Source organism: Chiloscyllium plagiosum, unplaced genomic scaffold (assembly GCF_037043375.1).
Source record: "Chiloscyllium plagiosum isolate Xiang-an unplaced genomic scaffold, Cpla_swu_hap1 HiC_scaffold_13, whole genome shotgun sequence".
NCBI classification, from domain to species: domain Eukaryota; kingdom Metazoa; phylum Chordata; class Chondrichthyes; order Orectolobiformes; family Hemiscylliidae; genus Chiloscyllium; species Chiloscyllium plagiosum.
Window position 1 is genome coordinate 21,875,587 of NW_028270151.1, and position 17,859 is coordinate 21,893,445.

At 45.5% G+C, this 17,859-nt stretch overlaps 1 protein-coding gene across 3 annotated transcripts in view; it reads left to right on the forward strand.

Moving 5' to 3' along the window:
• Nucleotides 1-15,764, forward strand: part of LOC122556141 (membrane-spanning 4-domains subfamily A member 4A-like) — a 53,580-nt gene extending 37,816 nt beyond the window's left edge. For 2 of the 3 annotated variants that reach the window (XM_043702630.2, XM_043702632.2), the window contains 3 exons: nucleotides 5,945-6,070; nucleotides 6,166-6,282; nucleotides 13,979-15,764. In XM_043702630.2, coding sequence (XP_043558565.1) covers nucleotides 5,945-6,070; nucleotides 6,166-6,282; nucleotides 13,979-14,056 — 321 coding nt within the window. In that variant the 3' untranslated portion in view covers nucleotides 14,057-15,764. The remainder of the gene's footprint in view (nucleotides 1-5,944; nucleotides 6,071-6,165; nucleotides 6,283-13,978) is intronic. The other variant, XM_043702631.2, reaches the window with a different exon arrangement.
• The last annotated feature ends 2,095 nt before the right edge of the window (nucleotides 15,765-17,859 follow it).

Genomic DNA, 17,859 nt, shown 5'->3' on the forward strand with positions numbered 1-17,859 from the left:
GTTCTCAGCACCTTGGGGCTGCCTGTTCCCGCTCTCACCGTCTTATGGCCACCTGTTCCTGCTCTCAGCTCCTCGGGGCTGCCTGTTCCCGCTCTCACCGCCTCGGTCTGCCTGTGCCTGCTCTCACCATCTCGGGGCTGCCTGTTCCCACTCTCACCGTCTCAGCGCCGCCTGTTCCTGCTCTCAGTGCCTCAGGGCTGCCTTTTCCCACTCTCACTGTCTCGGGGCTGCCTGTTCCCACTCTCACTGTCTTGGGGCTGCCTGTTCCTACTCTCAGTGCCTCAGTCTGCCTATTCCTGCTCTTAGTGCCTCAGACTAAATGTTCCTACTCTCAGTGCCTCAGTCTGCCTGTTCCTGCTCTCACTGCCTCAGGGCCACCTGTTCCTTCTCTCAGCTCCTCGGGGCTGCCTGTTCCCGCTCTCACCGCCTCGGTCTGCCTGTTCCTGCTCTCACTGCCTCAGAATGCATGTTCCCACTCTTAGCGCATCGTTCTGCCTGTTCCTGCTCTCACCATCTCGGGGCTGCCTGTTCCCACTCTCACCGTCTCAGGGCCGCCTGTTCCTGCTCTCAGTGCCTCAGGGCTGCCTGTTCCCACTCTCACTGTCTCGGGGCTGCCTGTTCCCACTCTCACTGTCTTGGGGCTGCCTGTTCCTACTCTCAGTGCCTCAGTCTGCCTGTTCCTGCTCTCAGTGCCTCAGACTAAATGTTCCTACTCTCAGTGCCTCAGTCTGCCTGTTCCTGCTCTCAGTGCCTCAGACTAAATGTTCCCACTCTCAGTGCGTCATTCTGCCTGTTCCTGCTCTCACCATCTTGGGGCCACCTGTTCCTGCTCTCACCGTCTCAGGGCCGCCTGATGCTGCTCTCACTGTCTCAGGGCTGCCTGTTCCTGCTCTCACCACCTCAGACTGCATGTTCCCACTCTCAGTGCGTCGTTCTGCCTGTTCCTGCTCTCAGCGCCTCGGGGCTGCCTGTTCCCGCTGTCAGTACCTCGGTCTCCCTGTTCCTGCTCTCACTGTCTCGGAGCTTCCTGTTCCTTCTCTCAGCGTCTCAGGACTGCCTGTTCCTGCTCTCAGCGTCTCAGGGCTGCCTGTTCCCACTCTCACTGTCTCTGGTTGCCTGTTGCTGCTCTCACCCCCTCAGACTGCATGTTCCTGCTCTTAGTGCCTCGATCTGACTGTTCCTACTCTCACCACCTCGGGGCTGCTTGTTCCTGCTCTCGCTGCCTCAGAGCTGCCTGTTCCTGCTCTCAGTGCCTCAGGGCTGCCTGTTCCTGCTCTCAGTGCTTCGGTCTGTCTGTTCCTGCTCTCACCGCCTCAGACTGCATGTTCCCACTCTCAGTGTGTCGTTCTGCCTGTTCCCGCTCTCAGCGCCACGGGGCTGCCTGTTCCCGCTCTCAGTACCTCAGTCTGCCTGTTCCTTCTCTCACTGTCTCGGGGCTTCCCTTTCCTTCTCTTAGTGCCTCAGGGCTGCCTGTTCCCGCTCTCACCACCTCTGGGCTGCCTGTTCTCGCTCTCACTGCCTCAGAGCTGCCTGTTCCTCCTCTCAGCGTCTTGGTGCTGCCTGTTCCCGCTCTCACCACCTTGGGGCTGTCTGTTCCTGCTCTTACCACCTCGGTACTGCCTGTTCCCACTCTCAGTGCCTCGGTCTGCCTGTTCCTGCTCTCACCCGCCTCAGATTCCCTGTTGCAACTCTCAGTGCGTCGGTCTGCCTGTTCCTGCTCTCAGCGCCTCGGGGCTGCCTGTTCCCACTCTCAGTACCTCGGTCAGCCTGTTCCTGCTCTCACCGCCTAAGACTGCATGTTCCCGCTGTCAGTCCCCATGTCTGCCTGCTCGTGTTCTCACCGCCTCGAGGTTGCATGTTCCTGCTCTCACCACCTTCAGGCTGCCTGTTCCTGCTGTCAACTCCGCGGGGCTGCCTGTTCCTCGTCTCACCACCTTGGAGCTGCCTGTTCCCACTCTCACTAGCTCAGGGCTGCCTATTCCTGCTCTCAGAGCCTCAGTCAGCCTGTTCCCACTGTCACCACCTCGGGGCTGCCTGTTCCTGCTCTCACCAGCTCAGGGCTGCCTATTCCTGCACTCAGTGCCTCATGCTGCCTGTTCCCATTCTCTCTCCCTCGGTGCTGCCTGTTACTGCTCTCCCCACCTCAGGGTTGCCTGTTCCTGCTCTCAGTGCCTCGATCTGCCTGTTCCTGCTCTCACCGCCTCAGACTGAATGTTCCCACTGTCAGTACCTAGGTCTGCCTGTTCCTGCTCTCACCACCTCGGGCTGCCTGTTCCTGCTCTCATCGTCTCGGGGCTGCCTGTTCCTGCTCTCACTGCCTCATGCTGCCTGTTTCCACTCTCACCAGCTCAGGGCTGCCTGTTCCTGCTCTCAGCGCCTCAGTCAGCCTGTTCCCGCTCTCACCACCTCGGGGCTGTCTGTTCCTGCTCTTACCACCTCGGTACTGCCTGTTCCCACTCTCAGTGCCTCGGTCTGCCTGTTCCTGCTCTCACCGCCTCAGACTCCCTGTTGCAACTCTCAGTGCGTCGGTCTGCCTGTTCCTGCTCTCAGCGTCTCGGGGCTGCCAGTTCCCACTCTCAGTACCTCGGTCAGCCTGTTCCTGCTCTCACCGCCTAAGACTGCATGTTCCCGCTATCAGTCCCGATGTCTGCCTGTTCGTGCTCTCACCGCCTCGAGGTTGCATGTTCCTGCTCTCACCACCTTCAGGCTGCCTGTTCCTGCTCTCACCACCTCGGGGCTGCCTGTTCCTGCTCTCAATTCCTCGGGGCTGCCTGTTCCTGCTCTCACCACCTCCGGGCTGCCTGTTCCTGCTGTCAACTCCGCGGGGCTGCCTGTTCCTCTTCTCACCACCTCGGAGCTGCCTGTTCCCACTCTCACTAGCTCAGGGCTGCCTATTCCTGCTCTCAGTGCCTCAGTCAGCCTGTTCCCACTGTCACCACCTCGGGGCTGCCTGTTCCTGCTCTCACCAGCTCAGGGCTGCCTATTCCTGCACTCAGTGCCTCATGCTGCCTGTTCCCATTCTCTCTGCCTCGGTGCTGCCTGTTCCTGCTCTCCCCACCTCAGGGTTGCCTGTTTCTGCTCTCAGTGCCTCGATCTGCCTGTTCCTGCTCTCACCGCCTCAGACTGAATGTTCCCACTGTCAGTACCTAGGTCTGCCTGTTCCTGCTCTCACCACCTCAGGCTGCCTGTTCCTGCTCTCATCGTCTCGGTGCTGCCTGTTCGTGCTCTCACCGTCTCAGGGCTGCCTGTTCCTGCTCTCACTGCCTCATGCTGCCTGTTTCCACTCTCACCAGCTCAGGGCTGCCTGTTCCTGCTCTCAGTGCCTCGGTCAGCCTGTTCCCGCTCTCACTGCCTCGGGGCTGCCTGTTCCTGCTCTCACCACCTTGGGACTGCCTGTTCCTGCACTCACCACCTCAGGGCTGCCTGTTTCTGCTCTCACCACCTCAAGGCTGCCTGTTCCTGCTCTTACTGCCTCGGTCTGACTGTTCCTGCTCTTACTGCCTCGGTCTGACTGTTCCTGCACTCACCACCTCAGGGCTGCCTGTTTCTGCTCTCACCACCTCAAGGCTGCCTGTTCCTGCTCTTACTGCCTCGGTCTGACTGTTCCTGCTCTTACTGCCTCGGTCTGACTGTTCCTGCACTCTGTGCTTCAGGCTGCCTGTTGCTGCTCTCACCACCTCAGATTGCACCTTCCCTCTCTAAGTGCCTTAGGGCTGCCTGTTCTTGCTCTCACTGCCTCGGGGCTGCCTGTTCCCGCTCTCACCACCTCAGATTGCACCTTCCTGCTCTAAGTGCCTCAGGGCTGCCTATTCTTGCTCTCACTGTCTTGGGGCTGCCTGTTCCTGCTCTCACCACCTCAGATTGCACCTTCCCGCTCTAAGTGCCTTAGGCTGCCTGTTCTTGCTCTCACTGCCTCGGGGCTGCCTGTTGCTGCTCTCATCACCTCAGATTGCATCTTCCCGCTCTCAGTGCCTCAGGGCTGCCTGTTCCTGCTCTCACCGCCTCTGGGCTGCCTATTCCTGCTCTCACCACCTCGGGGCTGCCTGTTCCCACTCTCACCACCTCGGGGCTGCCTGTTCCCACTCTCACCGCCTCGGGGCTGCCTGTTCCCGCTCTCACCACCTCGGGGCTTCCTGTTCCCACTCTCACTGTCTTGGGTCTATCTGTTCCTGCTCTCACCGCCTCGGGGCTGCCTGTTCCTACTCTCAGTGCCTCGGTCTGCCTGTTCCCGCTCTCACCACCTCGGGTCTGCCTGTTCCTGCTCTCACCACCTCGGGTCTGCCTGTTCCTGCTCTCACCACCTCGGGGCTGCCTGTTCCTACTCTCAGTGCCTCAGTCTGCCTGTTCCTGCTCTCACAGCCTCAGACTGCATGTTCCTGTTGTCAGTGCCTAGGTCTGCCTGTTCCTGCTCTCACCACCTCAGGGCTGCCTGTTCCCGCTCTCACCACCTCGGGTCTGCCTGTTCCTGCTCTCACCACATCGGGGCTACCTGTTCCTGCTCTCACTGTCTCGGGGCTGCCTGTTCCTGCTCTCATTGCCTCCGAGCTGCTGTTTCTGCTCTCTGTGCCTTGGGGTTGCCTATTCCTGCTCTCACCATCTCGGGGCTGCCTGTTCCTGCTCTCACCACTGTCCACCTCAGGCTGCTTGCTCTCTCTCTCCCTCACCACTGCCCCTTCAGATCATAGTTACTAATTCATTGATAGTCTTCAAAACGGAATTAGATAAATACTTAGAGCAAAAATATTGGAGACAAGTGGGAAACAGGTCAGGATGAAAAACCTGAGATGGGTTTTTGAATGAGCTAGTGCAGACTGAAAGGTTTCCTTTACCACTTACTATTCTATATTCTATGATTAAAATTGTGCAGAAAAGTATCCCCCGGCAAGCTGAAGTGGCCAAAAGGTCTACCTTCGCTCCTATTTCTTGTGTCTTATTTTCACTAGCATAGGTCAAAGTAAAATAGATTGACTGAGGCATATACTGTTGAGGGAGAAATGGTGAGTAGAATTTGGCTCCTGTAATGTGGAGACACCGCTGATTGAAGAAGCTATAGGATGTGTTATTTACTTGAGAGAGGCTTGACATGCTTCAAATGGATTCAGGCACTTAACCAGCTGTTTCTGACTTCACTGGGATCAAGGATTCTAAAGATGGATATCAGGCCACCCCCAACGAAACTGTTTACTACTTGGAGACCAGCAATTCTCCATTTCTGGCTGTACTAATGACAAACTTTGGCTGTTGTCAGTGATACTTCACAATTTATGCAGAGGATTACAGCTGGAACATTGGAAATAGTTGAATAGGAAGGTTGGGGTCACAGCGAGGGAGAACAGTATGGTAAGAGGCAAGTGAAATGGCTTTCAGACAACTGCCCTTTGCTTATATTAAGGCCTTCAAATTAATGATGATACTGCTTATAAAAATTCAGTAGGGTTTGTTGGTTGGCCAATAGAGCCCTGTTGGACCTATTAAATCCTTAAGTCACCATTAATTTCAGATGGGATCAGGGATAATAGTCCGAGTTCAGTGCTTTAGGGTTGCGGTGCGTACTTAGTGAGGTAACAGTGGAGAACTTTGTGAGATAATTCACCATTTCTCTTGAAATTCTGTGAAATTATGTTTGGAAAGTTTAGTAGAATTCAACCCAGTTTATCATTGTTTATTTATCGAAGCAGTTCGGCATCTTGAAAACTTTCATTCAAATTAATTCAGCTTCTCCAGGCTATCCATGTGAATAAAGCCAATCAGTGCTGGTAACATTGTATTAAGTTTTTTCACCCTTTCCAAGATTTTGATGTACTTCATGTAACTTTGAGTGTGTGCATATAGATTCACAAAGGGTACTTTACAAATAAGAAGAATTAAGGGTAGGCTTGATAAACTAACTGGCCTTTCGCTTCAATGTTTTCTCATATCTTCTGAATTTTGTTTTAAATTCCAGATCAGAGGCTGTATAACACTTCACATCATCAGTGCCATTTCCTGCGTCCCAGCGACAATAATATATGCCATAAGCCTTGCAGTTGAACCACGTTGCTTTCATTCAGCTTCCTGTTCTAAATATGAGGTGAATGTTAAATGTCTCAGCATCAATATAAGTTTATCAGCAATATTTTTAAGTTTGCTGTCTAACTTAGTTTATTTGTCTTTAACACACTACAGGGTGCAATTGCATGCTTTGCCATACTTCTCCTGTTGACACTGCTTAATGCAGCAATATCTATTGCAGTCTCAAGCTTCAACTGCAAAGCACTGAACTGTTGTGGCACAACATCAGTGGTAAGCTAAGTAATTAATTGGTCTAAGATTCTATTCTCACTGTATATGTCCATATTTTATACTGCATCTCTTTTGTGTTGTAGAAAGCTACCAGTGTGTCAATGGTAACTGCTGGGCACTAGCAGGTAAACCATAAAGGACGAGGGTAGCAGATACATGAAACAGCACCCACCTGCAAGTTGCCCTCTAAGGCACTCACCATCCTGACCTGGAAATATATAGCTGTTCTTTCACTGTTACTGGGTCAAAATCTTGGAATTCCTTCCCTAAGGGCATTGTGAGTCACCCACTACGGGTGGACTGCAGCGGTTCAAGAATGCAGCTCACTACCACCTTCTGAAGGGCAACTAGGGACGGGCAATAAACATTGGTAATGTCCACATCCCACGAATGAATTTTTAAAAATTCTCTGGAGGGGAGTCAATGCAATAACAAGTCAGGCCAGGCTTAAACTAAGCAGCTAGTATATTTCTGCTCACTTCTTACGCAGCAGGAACAATTAAAATAGATTTACACAATTGTTATTGTCCATCCTCACCCCAGCATAGCCACATGACAGTTATGAAAAAAAGATGATGTTGACTACAGCAAGGCCTAAATCATAAAGTCTTGCCTGCCACAGGAATGGCGGATGTGGGTTATCCACAATGCCGTTAGGGAGGGATTCCTCGGAGGGTGATGGCTAGCATGAGGGGACGTAACTTTAAATTGAGGGCTGATAGATATAGGACAGGTGTCAGAGGTAGTTTCTTTACTCAGAGTAGTAGGAGCGTCGAACGTACTGTCTGCAACAGTAGTCGACTCGCCAACTTTAAGGGCATTTAATGGTCATTGGATAGGCATATGGATGATAATGGAATAGTGTAGGTTAGATGGGCTTTGGATTGGTTCCACAGGTCGGCGCAACACCGAGGGGCAAAGGGCCTGTACTGCGCTGTAATGTTCTATGTTCTATGAATAAGTGATCTGGTCTATCAACTTTTTTATTTGTTCCTAGAATAAGCATATCATTGCCTGGGCTAGCATTTATTGTCCATCTTTAATTGCCTTTGAGAAGTTTGTGCTGAACTACCTTCTTGAATGGGCTGCCGTCTTAAGAATAGATGCAGCGAGTTTAAGGATTTTGACCCAATGAGTGAAGGAACGGCTATTTAGTTCCAAGACATGATGAAATTGGAGGTGAACATATAGGTATTGACATTCCCATACATCTCCTACTTTTGACCTTCTGCCAAGATGGTAGAAGTCATCAATGGTGATGTCAAAGGAGTCTTGGAGAGTTGTTGCAGTACACTTTGTAGATGGCACAATGTGATGAAAGATGTATAATGGACAGATGGACATGGATTGGTTCTGCAAAGGTAATTTTTTAAAACAGATCAGAAAGCCATTTGGACAGTGACCTCACATCAGTTCTAAGTATGTATGTGATAAGTGCGTGGGAGAATCCCTTTCATATTAATCCCTTTTGTGTTGAACATATCACTAGCAGAGCAAATATACCTCAAAGCCATTCAATTTAGTTTTAACTTCAGAACAGAAAATTCAAGTTTTTAGTTCAGAAGAATGGATGGAGAATATATAGAGGATTGTGTAACTGATAGAAGACAGAGAGTTGGGATAAGGAAGGCATTTTCAGGATGGCAACCTGTAACCAGTGGAATGCCATAGGGACCAGTGCTGGGCACAATTATTTACAGCATATATTAATGATCTGGCAGCATCTGAGGAGCAGGACAGTCAATGTTTTGGGCATAAGCCCTTCAGCATTCCTAATGAGTGGCTTATCCCGAAACGTCAACTCTCGTGCTCCTCAAATGCTGCCTGACCTGCTGTGCTTTTCCAGCACTGCACTTTTTGACTCTACTTATTGGAGTTTAGAAGAATGAAATTTAACGTTCATAGGGGACTTGACAGGGTAGATACAGAAAGATTATTTCTCCTTCTGGAGAGTCTAGGACCAAATGGCATAATCTTAGAGTAAGTGATCAGCCATTTAAAGCATGAGGAGGAATTCTTCTCTCAGAGGGTAGTGAACTTTGGGAATTCTTTACTGCAGAGGTCTATCAATGCTGGGTTATTAAATGTATTGAAGGCTGAGATAGTCTTGGTTTGTAATCAGTAAGCAAATCAAAGGTTATGGGGATGAGGCAGGAAAGTGGAGTTGAGGATTATCAGATAATGCCATGATCCTATTAAATCATGGAGTATACTCAGTGGGCTAAATGGATACCTTCTGCTCCTACAACTTATGGTCTTAGAAACCAGAATTCTAGTTTCCCCCAGCAGGAGAATCAAGTCAGTGGAAGGAGTCCCTTAAATAAAAACATATAATTGAATAGCTGTAAAATCTATCTGGAATTGGATTTCTGTAATGGATAGAGTTGTAAACAGGCTGAAACTTTGTTTTAGTGCTTGTTAAGATATTTCTAACTGTAGCATGTGTGTGTGTATGGTATTATTTATTTTGCCTTTTGTGTAATAAATCAATGTTCTGTTGTTAAAAGGTTTCTGCAACCGAAAGTGAATAGTTTTGATGACTGGTAACAATGCTAAACAACTGAAGATTAGAAATGTGTTCTACAAGCCAGGTTTCATTTTGGGTTCTGACTTGTCCTGGAATCATAACAAAACACCGCTGTAACTCTGTGTCAATGGTGAAGGGAATTAATGTTGAAGATAGGTGCCAGTCAAGTGGTCTGCTTTGTCCTGCATGTTGTCATGCTTCATGACTGTAGTTGGAGCTGCACTCATCCAAGCATTTGAAGATTATTCCTTCACACCCGTAGAATCATTGAATCCCTAGAGTGCGGAAAGAGGTCATTTTGGCCCATCATGTCCACACTCTTTGAATAGCATTCCACCGAGATCCATACCTCCATCCTATGCCTGTAACCTCACATTTACCATGACTATTCCACCCTGACCTTAAATTTACCTGGACCATCTCTGACACCTCCCTCCCCTTCCTGGACCTCTCCATCTCCATTAACGACGACCGACTTGACACTGATGTTTTTTACAAACCCACCGATTCCCACTGCTACCTGGATTACACCTCTTCCCACCCTACCTCTTGCAAAAATGCCATTCCATATTCCCAATACCTCCGCCTCCGCCGTATCTGCTCCCAGGAGGACCAGTTCCACCACAGAACACACCAGATGGCCTCCTTCTTTAGAGACCACAATTTCCCTTCCCACGTGGTTAAAGATGCCCTCCAACGCATCTCATCCACATCCCGCACCTCCGCCCTCAGACCCCACCCCTCCAACTGTAAAAAGGACAGAACGCCCCTGGTGCTCACCTTCCACCCGACCAACCTTCGCATAAACCAAATCATCTGCCGACATTTCCGCCACCTCCAAAAAGACCCCACCACAAGGGATATATTTCCCTCCCCACCCCTTTCCGCCTTCCGCAAAGACCATTCCCTCTGTGACTACCTGGTCAGGTCCACGCCCCCCTACAATCCACCCTCCCATCCTGGCACCTTCCCCTACCACCGCAGGAACTGTGCCCACACCTCCTCCCTCACCTCCATCCAAGGCCCTAAAGGAGCCTTCCACATCCATCAAAGTTTTACCTGCACATCCACTAATATCATTTATTGTATCCGTTGCTCCCGATGCGGTCTCCTCTACATTGGGGAGACTGGGCGCCTCCTAGCAGAGTGCTTTAGGGAACATCTCTGGGGCACCCGCACCAATCAACCACACCGCCCCGTGGTCCAACATTTCAACTCCCCCTCCCACTCTGCCGAGGACATGGAGGTCCTGGGCCTCCTTCACCGCCGCTCCCTCACCACCAGACGCCTGGAGGAAGAACGCCTCATCTTCCGCCTCAGAACACTTCAACCTCAGGGCATCAATGTGGACTTCAGCAGTTTCCTCATTTCCCCTTCCCCCACTTCACCCTAGTTCCAAACTTCCAGCTCAGCACTGTCCCCATGACTTGTCTGGACTTGTCCTACCTGCCTATCTCCTTTTCCACCTATCCACTCCACCCTCTCCGCCCTGACCTATCACCTTCATCCCCTCCCCCACTCACCTATTGTACTCTATGCTACGTTCTCCCCACCCCCACCCCCCTCTAGCTTATCTCTCCATGCTTCAGGCTCTCTGCCTTTATTCCTGATGAAGGGCTTTTGCCCGAAATGTCGATTTCGCTGCTCCTTGGATGCTGCCTGAACTGCTGTGCTCTACCAGCACCACTAATCCATAATCCACCTAATCTGCAATCCTGGTTTGTAAATGGTGAATGGGCATCGAGGACAAGAGATAAGTTATTGACTCAGAATTCCAAGTTTCTGCCCTAATCCCGTATGGCTTGTTCAATTCATTTTTGTGGTCAACAGCATATTGTTAATGGGAGATTCAGCAATGGTAATGTCTGGGAAGATAGTTGGATTCTCTCTTGTTTGATAATGCCACAGTCCAGTTGTTGCTTCATATGAATAGGGACTGCTTCAAGGTCTGAGGATTTACAGATGGTGCTGAACATTGTACAATCATCAGTGAACATCCCAAAATCTGATCTTATGATGGACCGAAGCTCATTGATGAAGCAGCTAAAGATGGCTGTGCATAGGACACTATCCTGAGGAACTTATGAAGTGATATCATAAGACTGAGATGATTGACTTGCCACAAAGACAACCACTTTCCTTTGTGCTCAGCATGACTATAACCAGTAGAATAGTTCACCCCCAACTTGCATTGACACCAATTTTTCTAAGGCTTCCAGGCGATATATTCAGATAAATACTGTCTCACCTCACCCCAGACCTCAGCTCTTCTATCCATGTTTGGACCAAGACAGTATTGAACACCGGAGTTGAGTGCCTTGGCAGAATACAAATTTAGCATCAGTGAGCAGGTTATTGCTGAGCAAGTACTGCTTGGTAGTATTGTTGGCAACACCTTACAACACTTTCCTCATGCTGCACAATCAACTGATAAGACAGTCATTGACTGGGTTATGTTTGTCTTGGTATTTGTGGACAGAACATACCAGGGTAACTTTTCACATTGCCAGGTAGATGCTAATGTTGTAGCTCTCCTGGAGATGCTTGGCTAGGGGTATAGCTAGTTCTGGAACAAAAGTATTTGGTATGATTACTGGTATGTTGTCAGGGTTCAGTTTCCTGTACCTTCAACCCTCTCGATATGATGTGGAGTCAATTAAATTGGCTGAAAACTGGCATTTCTGATGCTGAGACTTTACTAGGAAGTTGAGATGTATCATCCATATGATACTTCTGAGCAAAAATGGATACAAATGCTACAGCCTTGTCTGTTGCACTGAGCTCCCCCCCCCCCCCCCCCATTATTGAGAATATGGATATTTGTGGACCTTGCTCCTGCATTAGATGTTTAATTGGTACGACCATTCATGATTGAATCTTTGCAATCCTGCCACATCCAATGTGATTGTTGGTTGTGGGATTATTTAGTCCTGTCTATCTCACTCTGTTTGTGCTGTTTGGCATGCAGAATTGTGTTATATCTTCACCAGGTTGACACCACATTTTTAGATAATGCCTGGTGTTGCTCTTGGCATGTCCTCTTGCACTCATTAAATCAGTATTTTGTTTTTCTCCAATTGCATTCTCTTCCTTTTTAATAAATTATTCTAACCTCAATCCATCCTAATACATTTTAATATTCCCAGATTTCAAATAGTTGTCTTTTAGCTGTAGCTCAGTCGGTGGCACTTTTATGCTCTTAACTAGAAAGTTGTAGGATCATGATTTAATGCAAAGATATTATCTTGGCTGTCAAGCCCTGTGTCTATAGGAGGTAAGTATTTTCAGATGAGGCACTAAATTAAGGCCACCTGTCACACTCAAGTCAACATAGAAGATCCTGTGAATTGATGTTGAAGAGCATGGATGGAGTCCCCATTTTCTTGGTGAACATTTGTCTCTCAGTCAACATCAATAAAACACAGTAGCTGGATATTATCACAGTGCTGTTCCTGAAACCTTGCTGAGTAAAAATTGCAAAGATCATATCTTTTTATTTTTGTGCTTTTTAAAACTGTGGTCTGAAATGAGAAAGAATTGTTTTGAAACGTAGGGGTTTACAAAAATGGCAGCATGTTCTGAAAGTCGGGATTTGATTCCTTTTGTGAATCCTGTTTGTATAGCTATGGGTTCCAGCAATGTGCAGACGAACTGGACAAGGGGTTGTTTACAAGTGAAGTTGATTGGTTTGTGGATTAGGGATCAATTATCAATGACAAGTGTCCTCTGCTGCCCGACAAATTTGTGATTGACAGTCAGGTCGCTGAACAAGCTTTGCTGTGATCAAGACAGAGAGAGGCTGGCTCAGACTAGAAGAGAAACCAGCAGAACGGCAGCAGCCAAAAACACTCTCTTCTCACTTCTCTGCAATAAACCACTTTAAACCTAAAGAAAACTAATCTTATGTTTTCTTCAATAGGTACTACAAGTTGTGACTTTGAATTGGACACGACAAAACCTAGAACAAAACCTGGCTGGATACATGCTATGATTTTATTTGTTAGCTAAGGTGGTCATTAGTCACTGAAACATATCCACACAAAGTTGCAGATATTCATTAACAACTAAACATAATTTTTTTCAAAAACCAACAGCCAAGCTTTATGTATATATCAAGAGAATTTAACACAAATATCACAACAAAGTTTCCCAATATCATACATTACAGAGACTCAAATCCATAGATACTGAACCCCTAAATCAACTCTTCAGGTCTTGAATTTAACAGTAACATTTTGAGATACTTCCCCAGGGGCTGTTAAGACAAAAGATGATTCCATTGAATCTGCTGACATGATCCCTTCACAAATCTGAGGGCCTAAACTTTCTCACTTCCAATAACTTGCAAATTTCTATCCTAACTGTTCTGGCCTGGAACCTGTACAAACTAGATATTTGTGCTGGACTGACTGGCTGCCCAAAAATTGCACTGAAATCACCTGCTATGAAGAAATACAGAGGAACCTCGATTATCTGAAGGACGCGGTGGGGAGTATTTCATTCGGTTAATCGAATGCTGAATAATTGATGCCGGATAACATGCATTAGGACCTTGCAATCTTTTAGGATCATCAGAAATTTGGTTAATTGAATGCTACATAATCAAGGCTCCTCTGTATAAGACTTGCTTCTGAACTCAACTTTGGTGGTTTCTGATCTGAAATGTAAACTAAGAGCCTTAATGTGCTTCCACTACCTGTCATAAACTTTAAAGTATAGACATCCTTCCGTTGACACCATAGATGTCCATAGTCACATGGTTTCTTTGCGGTGTTGAATTTACGTCACTATTGCAGGATGACTTGCAGAATGAAGAAAAAGCTTTATAAAACTGACTCATATCAGTCCAGTAATCATATCATTCATCTCTTTAAGACAATCCAAATTCCAAAAATGATTACATGGTTATACTTTTCATCATATGTAGGAAAAGCAGAATGGAATCCTAACAAACCCAATGGGATAATGACCTGATTCTGTTTTTTTGCAATATCTGTTGGTGAAAATGTTTTTATAGCTCAAGGAAATAATAGCATTGCTCAGTTGGGGTAGGTGGCAGAGAGGTTTAGATTTTGGAGATGTGATTGAACTGTGATGAACTGACTAGCTCACTTTGTACAAACCCTTTGAAATTCTATTATATTCATGCCATTGTTGATCTTTTTTCAGCCAATTATTGTTGTGTACAACAACACATCTGAACAACTGGTTCCGTTGCAGCAGTTATATGCGAACACTCCTCCCTAAATTGTGACAGCAATGAAAAATATGTGCACTGAATAATAGTTTCTGTTGAAATTCTGATTAGAACAAATTACTACATCTGAGTTTGGTGCAACATTATTCTAATGTGTGTAAATATGCAGAATTTTATTCATTTTGTTCCTGTGTTAATTTCACGATGTCACCAAGGCCTCGTGTCTTGCCCAAATGCACATTACCTGAAGAAGGCTGCAGTGAGCTTCCTAGTCTTGGTTGGTTTCAATCACATGAAGAGTCAACTACTTACGGTGAGCTACATTTCCATATAGGCAATGTAATATGTGTGGTGGACAAGTGAGAGAAGTCAGAGTCGATGAAGTGTGGCGCTGAAAAAGGCACAGCAGGTCAGGCAGCATCTGAGGACCAAGATAATCAATATTTCAGGCATAATCCTTCAATACGACCAGTCCTGTTAGGCCTGAAACATTGGCTGTCTTGCCCTCAGATGCTGCCTAACTAGCTGTGCCTTTTCCACCACCACACTTTATCAACTATGACTCTCCAGCATCTGCAGTCCTCACTATCTCTGAGGTTAGAGAAGTGGACAGGCTTCCTACAGTGTAAGGAATTAGCAAACCAATTCTATTGTTCCAAACACCCAGACATTTAAGAGCGATTTATTTTGATATATTCAATTCAATTTTATGACTTGCTGTAATGTCTGCACCATGCCAATGTACTATTTATACTTGGTTCTCTTTGTGGCCTACAATCAAGCAACCTTCCATTTCTTGTAGACTAGCTCTTAGGAGTGGACCACACATTATACACATCCACATTCATTGAAAACATAACATAAAACTTTTTTTACTTGCAGACAAACTTCCATCAAAAGTCAAAACCCATAGCACAGTGCTAGTCCAACACATCAACAAATAGCAGACTGTTACTCAACCATAAAATGTAAATTGCAACAGGATCCAATAACAAATAGAATCGAGTCTCTCCAGTAGCCTGGAGAGGAAAGTCATAATGTTAATCATAATATTAAATTCAAAAATTGTAATTGAGACATTTAAAAACAGTTCAGAATAAAGTAACCCAAAACATATTAAATAATAATATCCACTAAGTTAACTCAAGATATCAATATAAATGATGCACAAAATAATTTGAACATGTTAATAAGTAACCGTAAAACCAATAAACAGACAAAGATGAACAAATGATTTGGAGCTGAACAAATGATCAGCCTATCACCTGATGAAGGAGCATCACTCTGAAAGCTAGTGTGCTTCCAATTAAACCTGTGGGACTATAACCTGGTGTTGTGTGATTTTTAAAGATGAATAAAGTAAGGGAATTACATTGCTTTTGGACTAGTTCAACTCCGAGATTATTTTACTTTGCTATAGTTCAATAGATTTGTTAACTTGAGATTCACCAATCTCCCTCATGTGTTTCACCTTACCATAGTACCATGTTGTAGTCCTGAACAAAGAATAATATGAAACAGAAAATGATAAAAGGAATGGTTTAGAAATTAATGCTGTTTTTCAATCAACTTCAATCATATATAATGGGGATGATGGAAGAGACTCCTCTGCAAATTACACTTCTATGACAAAGCCTGGATTTTCTGATGTTGCTGTATTTAGTAAATGTGCACATAGATAAAAATCTCTACTTTTCAGACTTTGAAAATACTGAATGGAGTAACAATAAACATACAATGTATTTCATGACAACTGTACTTAACAGGTGTTTATTTGGATCACAATATTTGGGTTCCTTCATCTGTACACTTGATAAAGCATCAGCTATAACATTGTCTTTTCCATGTATTAAAAACTAGTGGCCCCAGTTGTTATGGGGAATGCCTCAGTTATGTTAGTGCTGGATAAATCAGATTCCCGATGGAGACTAGTTAGATAGATCATAATTTCATTTTGTTATTGAGATGATTTTTAAAATAAAATTTACAAACACCATGTTGCAGTCTTTTAACAATAAAACAAAATAGAAGTGAATTAAGAACAGAAATACAAGTAAAGGAAATTTCACATTATTCCCTTACAATACGGATTCAAATATTTTTAAACACACAGTAGAAAAATCCAAGTATGGTACAGCTTGCAAAATGGTTACATTTCAAAGAACATCTAAAACTGTACTTCTGGCAAGACCTATTCTAACACATTTCCAAATGTGGGAGCGACTTTTCCTAATATTTTGTTGGACTTGAAATGATTAAAATTTCAAGTCATCTGTTGAACTCTAGGTATCTTTTCCTTAATCATCATTATTGTACTCCTGACTTAGTTTCCTCCAGTGCTATTACCATGCCTGATGCAGCTCCTTTGCAACTTCAAAAACTTGACTTCTTTTCCTCTGTCTGTATGCCAACACTCTTTATTCTAAGATAATTGCATTACTTTAAACTCCTGTTCCTAAGAATGCTGCCTAGCACGCGTTACTAAGTCAAAAGAATTCTCAGCACTTCATAGCTGGATGTATGCTTCTTTCTTGAATGACTTCCCAGCCCAGACTGCATAAACCTGGATAGTCCTCTCCCAAAGACCTTTCAATAGTTCTCAAGGAACTCTGGATAAATTTCTCTCACTTGGAATTATGGGTATCATTTTTAAAAAAAAAGTTAATTGTTAACTCCAAACACCGACAAACCCAGATGTTTAATTAAAATTGCAAGAGCCCAAACTCATGGTAAACGATATTAAAATGCATATATAAACATTTCTCAGTTTCATCATTCAGGCACATGAATAAATTTTTAAATTGTAGAAACAACTGTAGGTTTTTGTCCCAAACTTGCTAAAGAAAATTAAAGAATTCTAAGTTTTTTTAATATAAACAACTGTTTCTCCAATTTTGTTGATTTTAGCATGACCCATAGGGGTAGATTAGATTCCTTATAGTGTGGAAACAGGCCCTTCAGCCCAACCAGTCCACACTGATCCTCCAAAGAGTAACCCACCCAGCCCCATCTCCCTCTGACTACGACACCTAACACTATGGGCAATTTAGCATGGCCAGTTCACCTGACCTGCACATCTTTGGATTGTGGGAGGAAACCAGAGCACCCAGAGGAAACCCACGCAGACACAGGGAGCATGTGCAGACTCCACACAGTCATCCAAGGCTGGAATCAAACCTGGGACCTTAGTGTTGTGAGGCAGCAGTGCTAACCACTGAACCACCGTGCCACCCCGTGTAATGGAAATCAAGCCCCACTATTCCTGCAGTTATTGCAAATGTAAAGATTTAATGAAATGATCAAAAATCCCAATCAGCTTCTTACTAACTGTAACGGAGGACAAAAGCAAACCAAACCAGATTTCTTACGTAACAAAAAATCTTAGTTGTAACGTCCTTAACTTTAGCCAGAACAGTTAAAAAATTCTAATTCATGAATTTAAAATTTGACTCGTTTTGAAACTCACTGTCCCCGCCCTACCCCTTTATTCCCCTCCCCCGCCATACACACAGACACACAAAGCAAAAACAAGTGCAAAAAAGGAAAATTAGGAAAGTACATTTCTCTATCAGCAGCTGAAACTACAAAACTAGTCAGGTTAGTTTCACAGTCTTTCAATTCTTTGAAACCAAAAAGTAATTCTCACATAAGTATGCCACATGGAATTCTGAGAAAATCCTTACAATGAAAAGCATTATACATATTTCAACCAATATTAAACTCAACATGTCAGGACACAGGAAACAAAAAGGCCACAATACAATCATACAAACATGTTAATAAGTTAGCGAGTGTTGAGAAGATTTGTAGCTCAGGTTGATGTTCAGGATGTAGGTTTGCTTGCTGAGCTGGA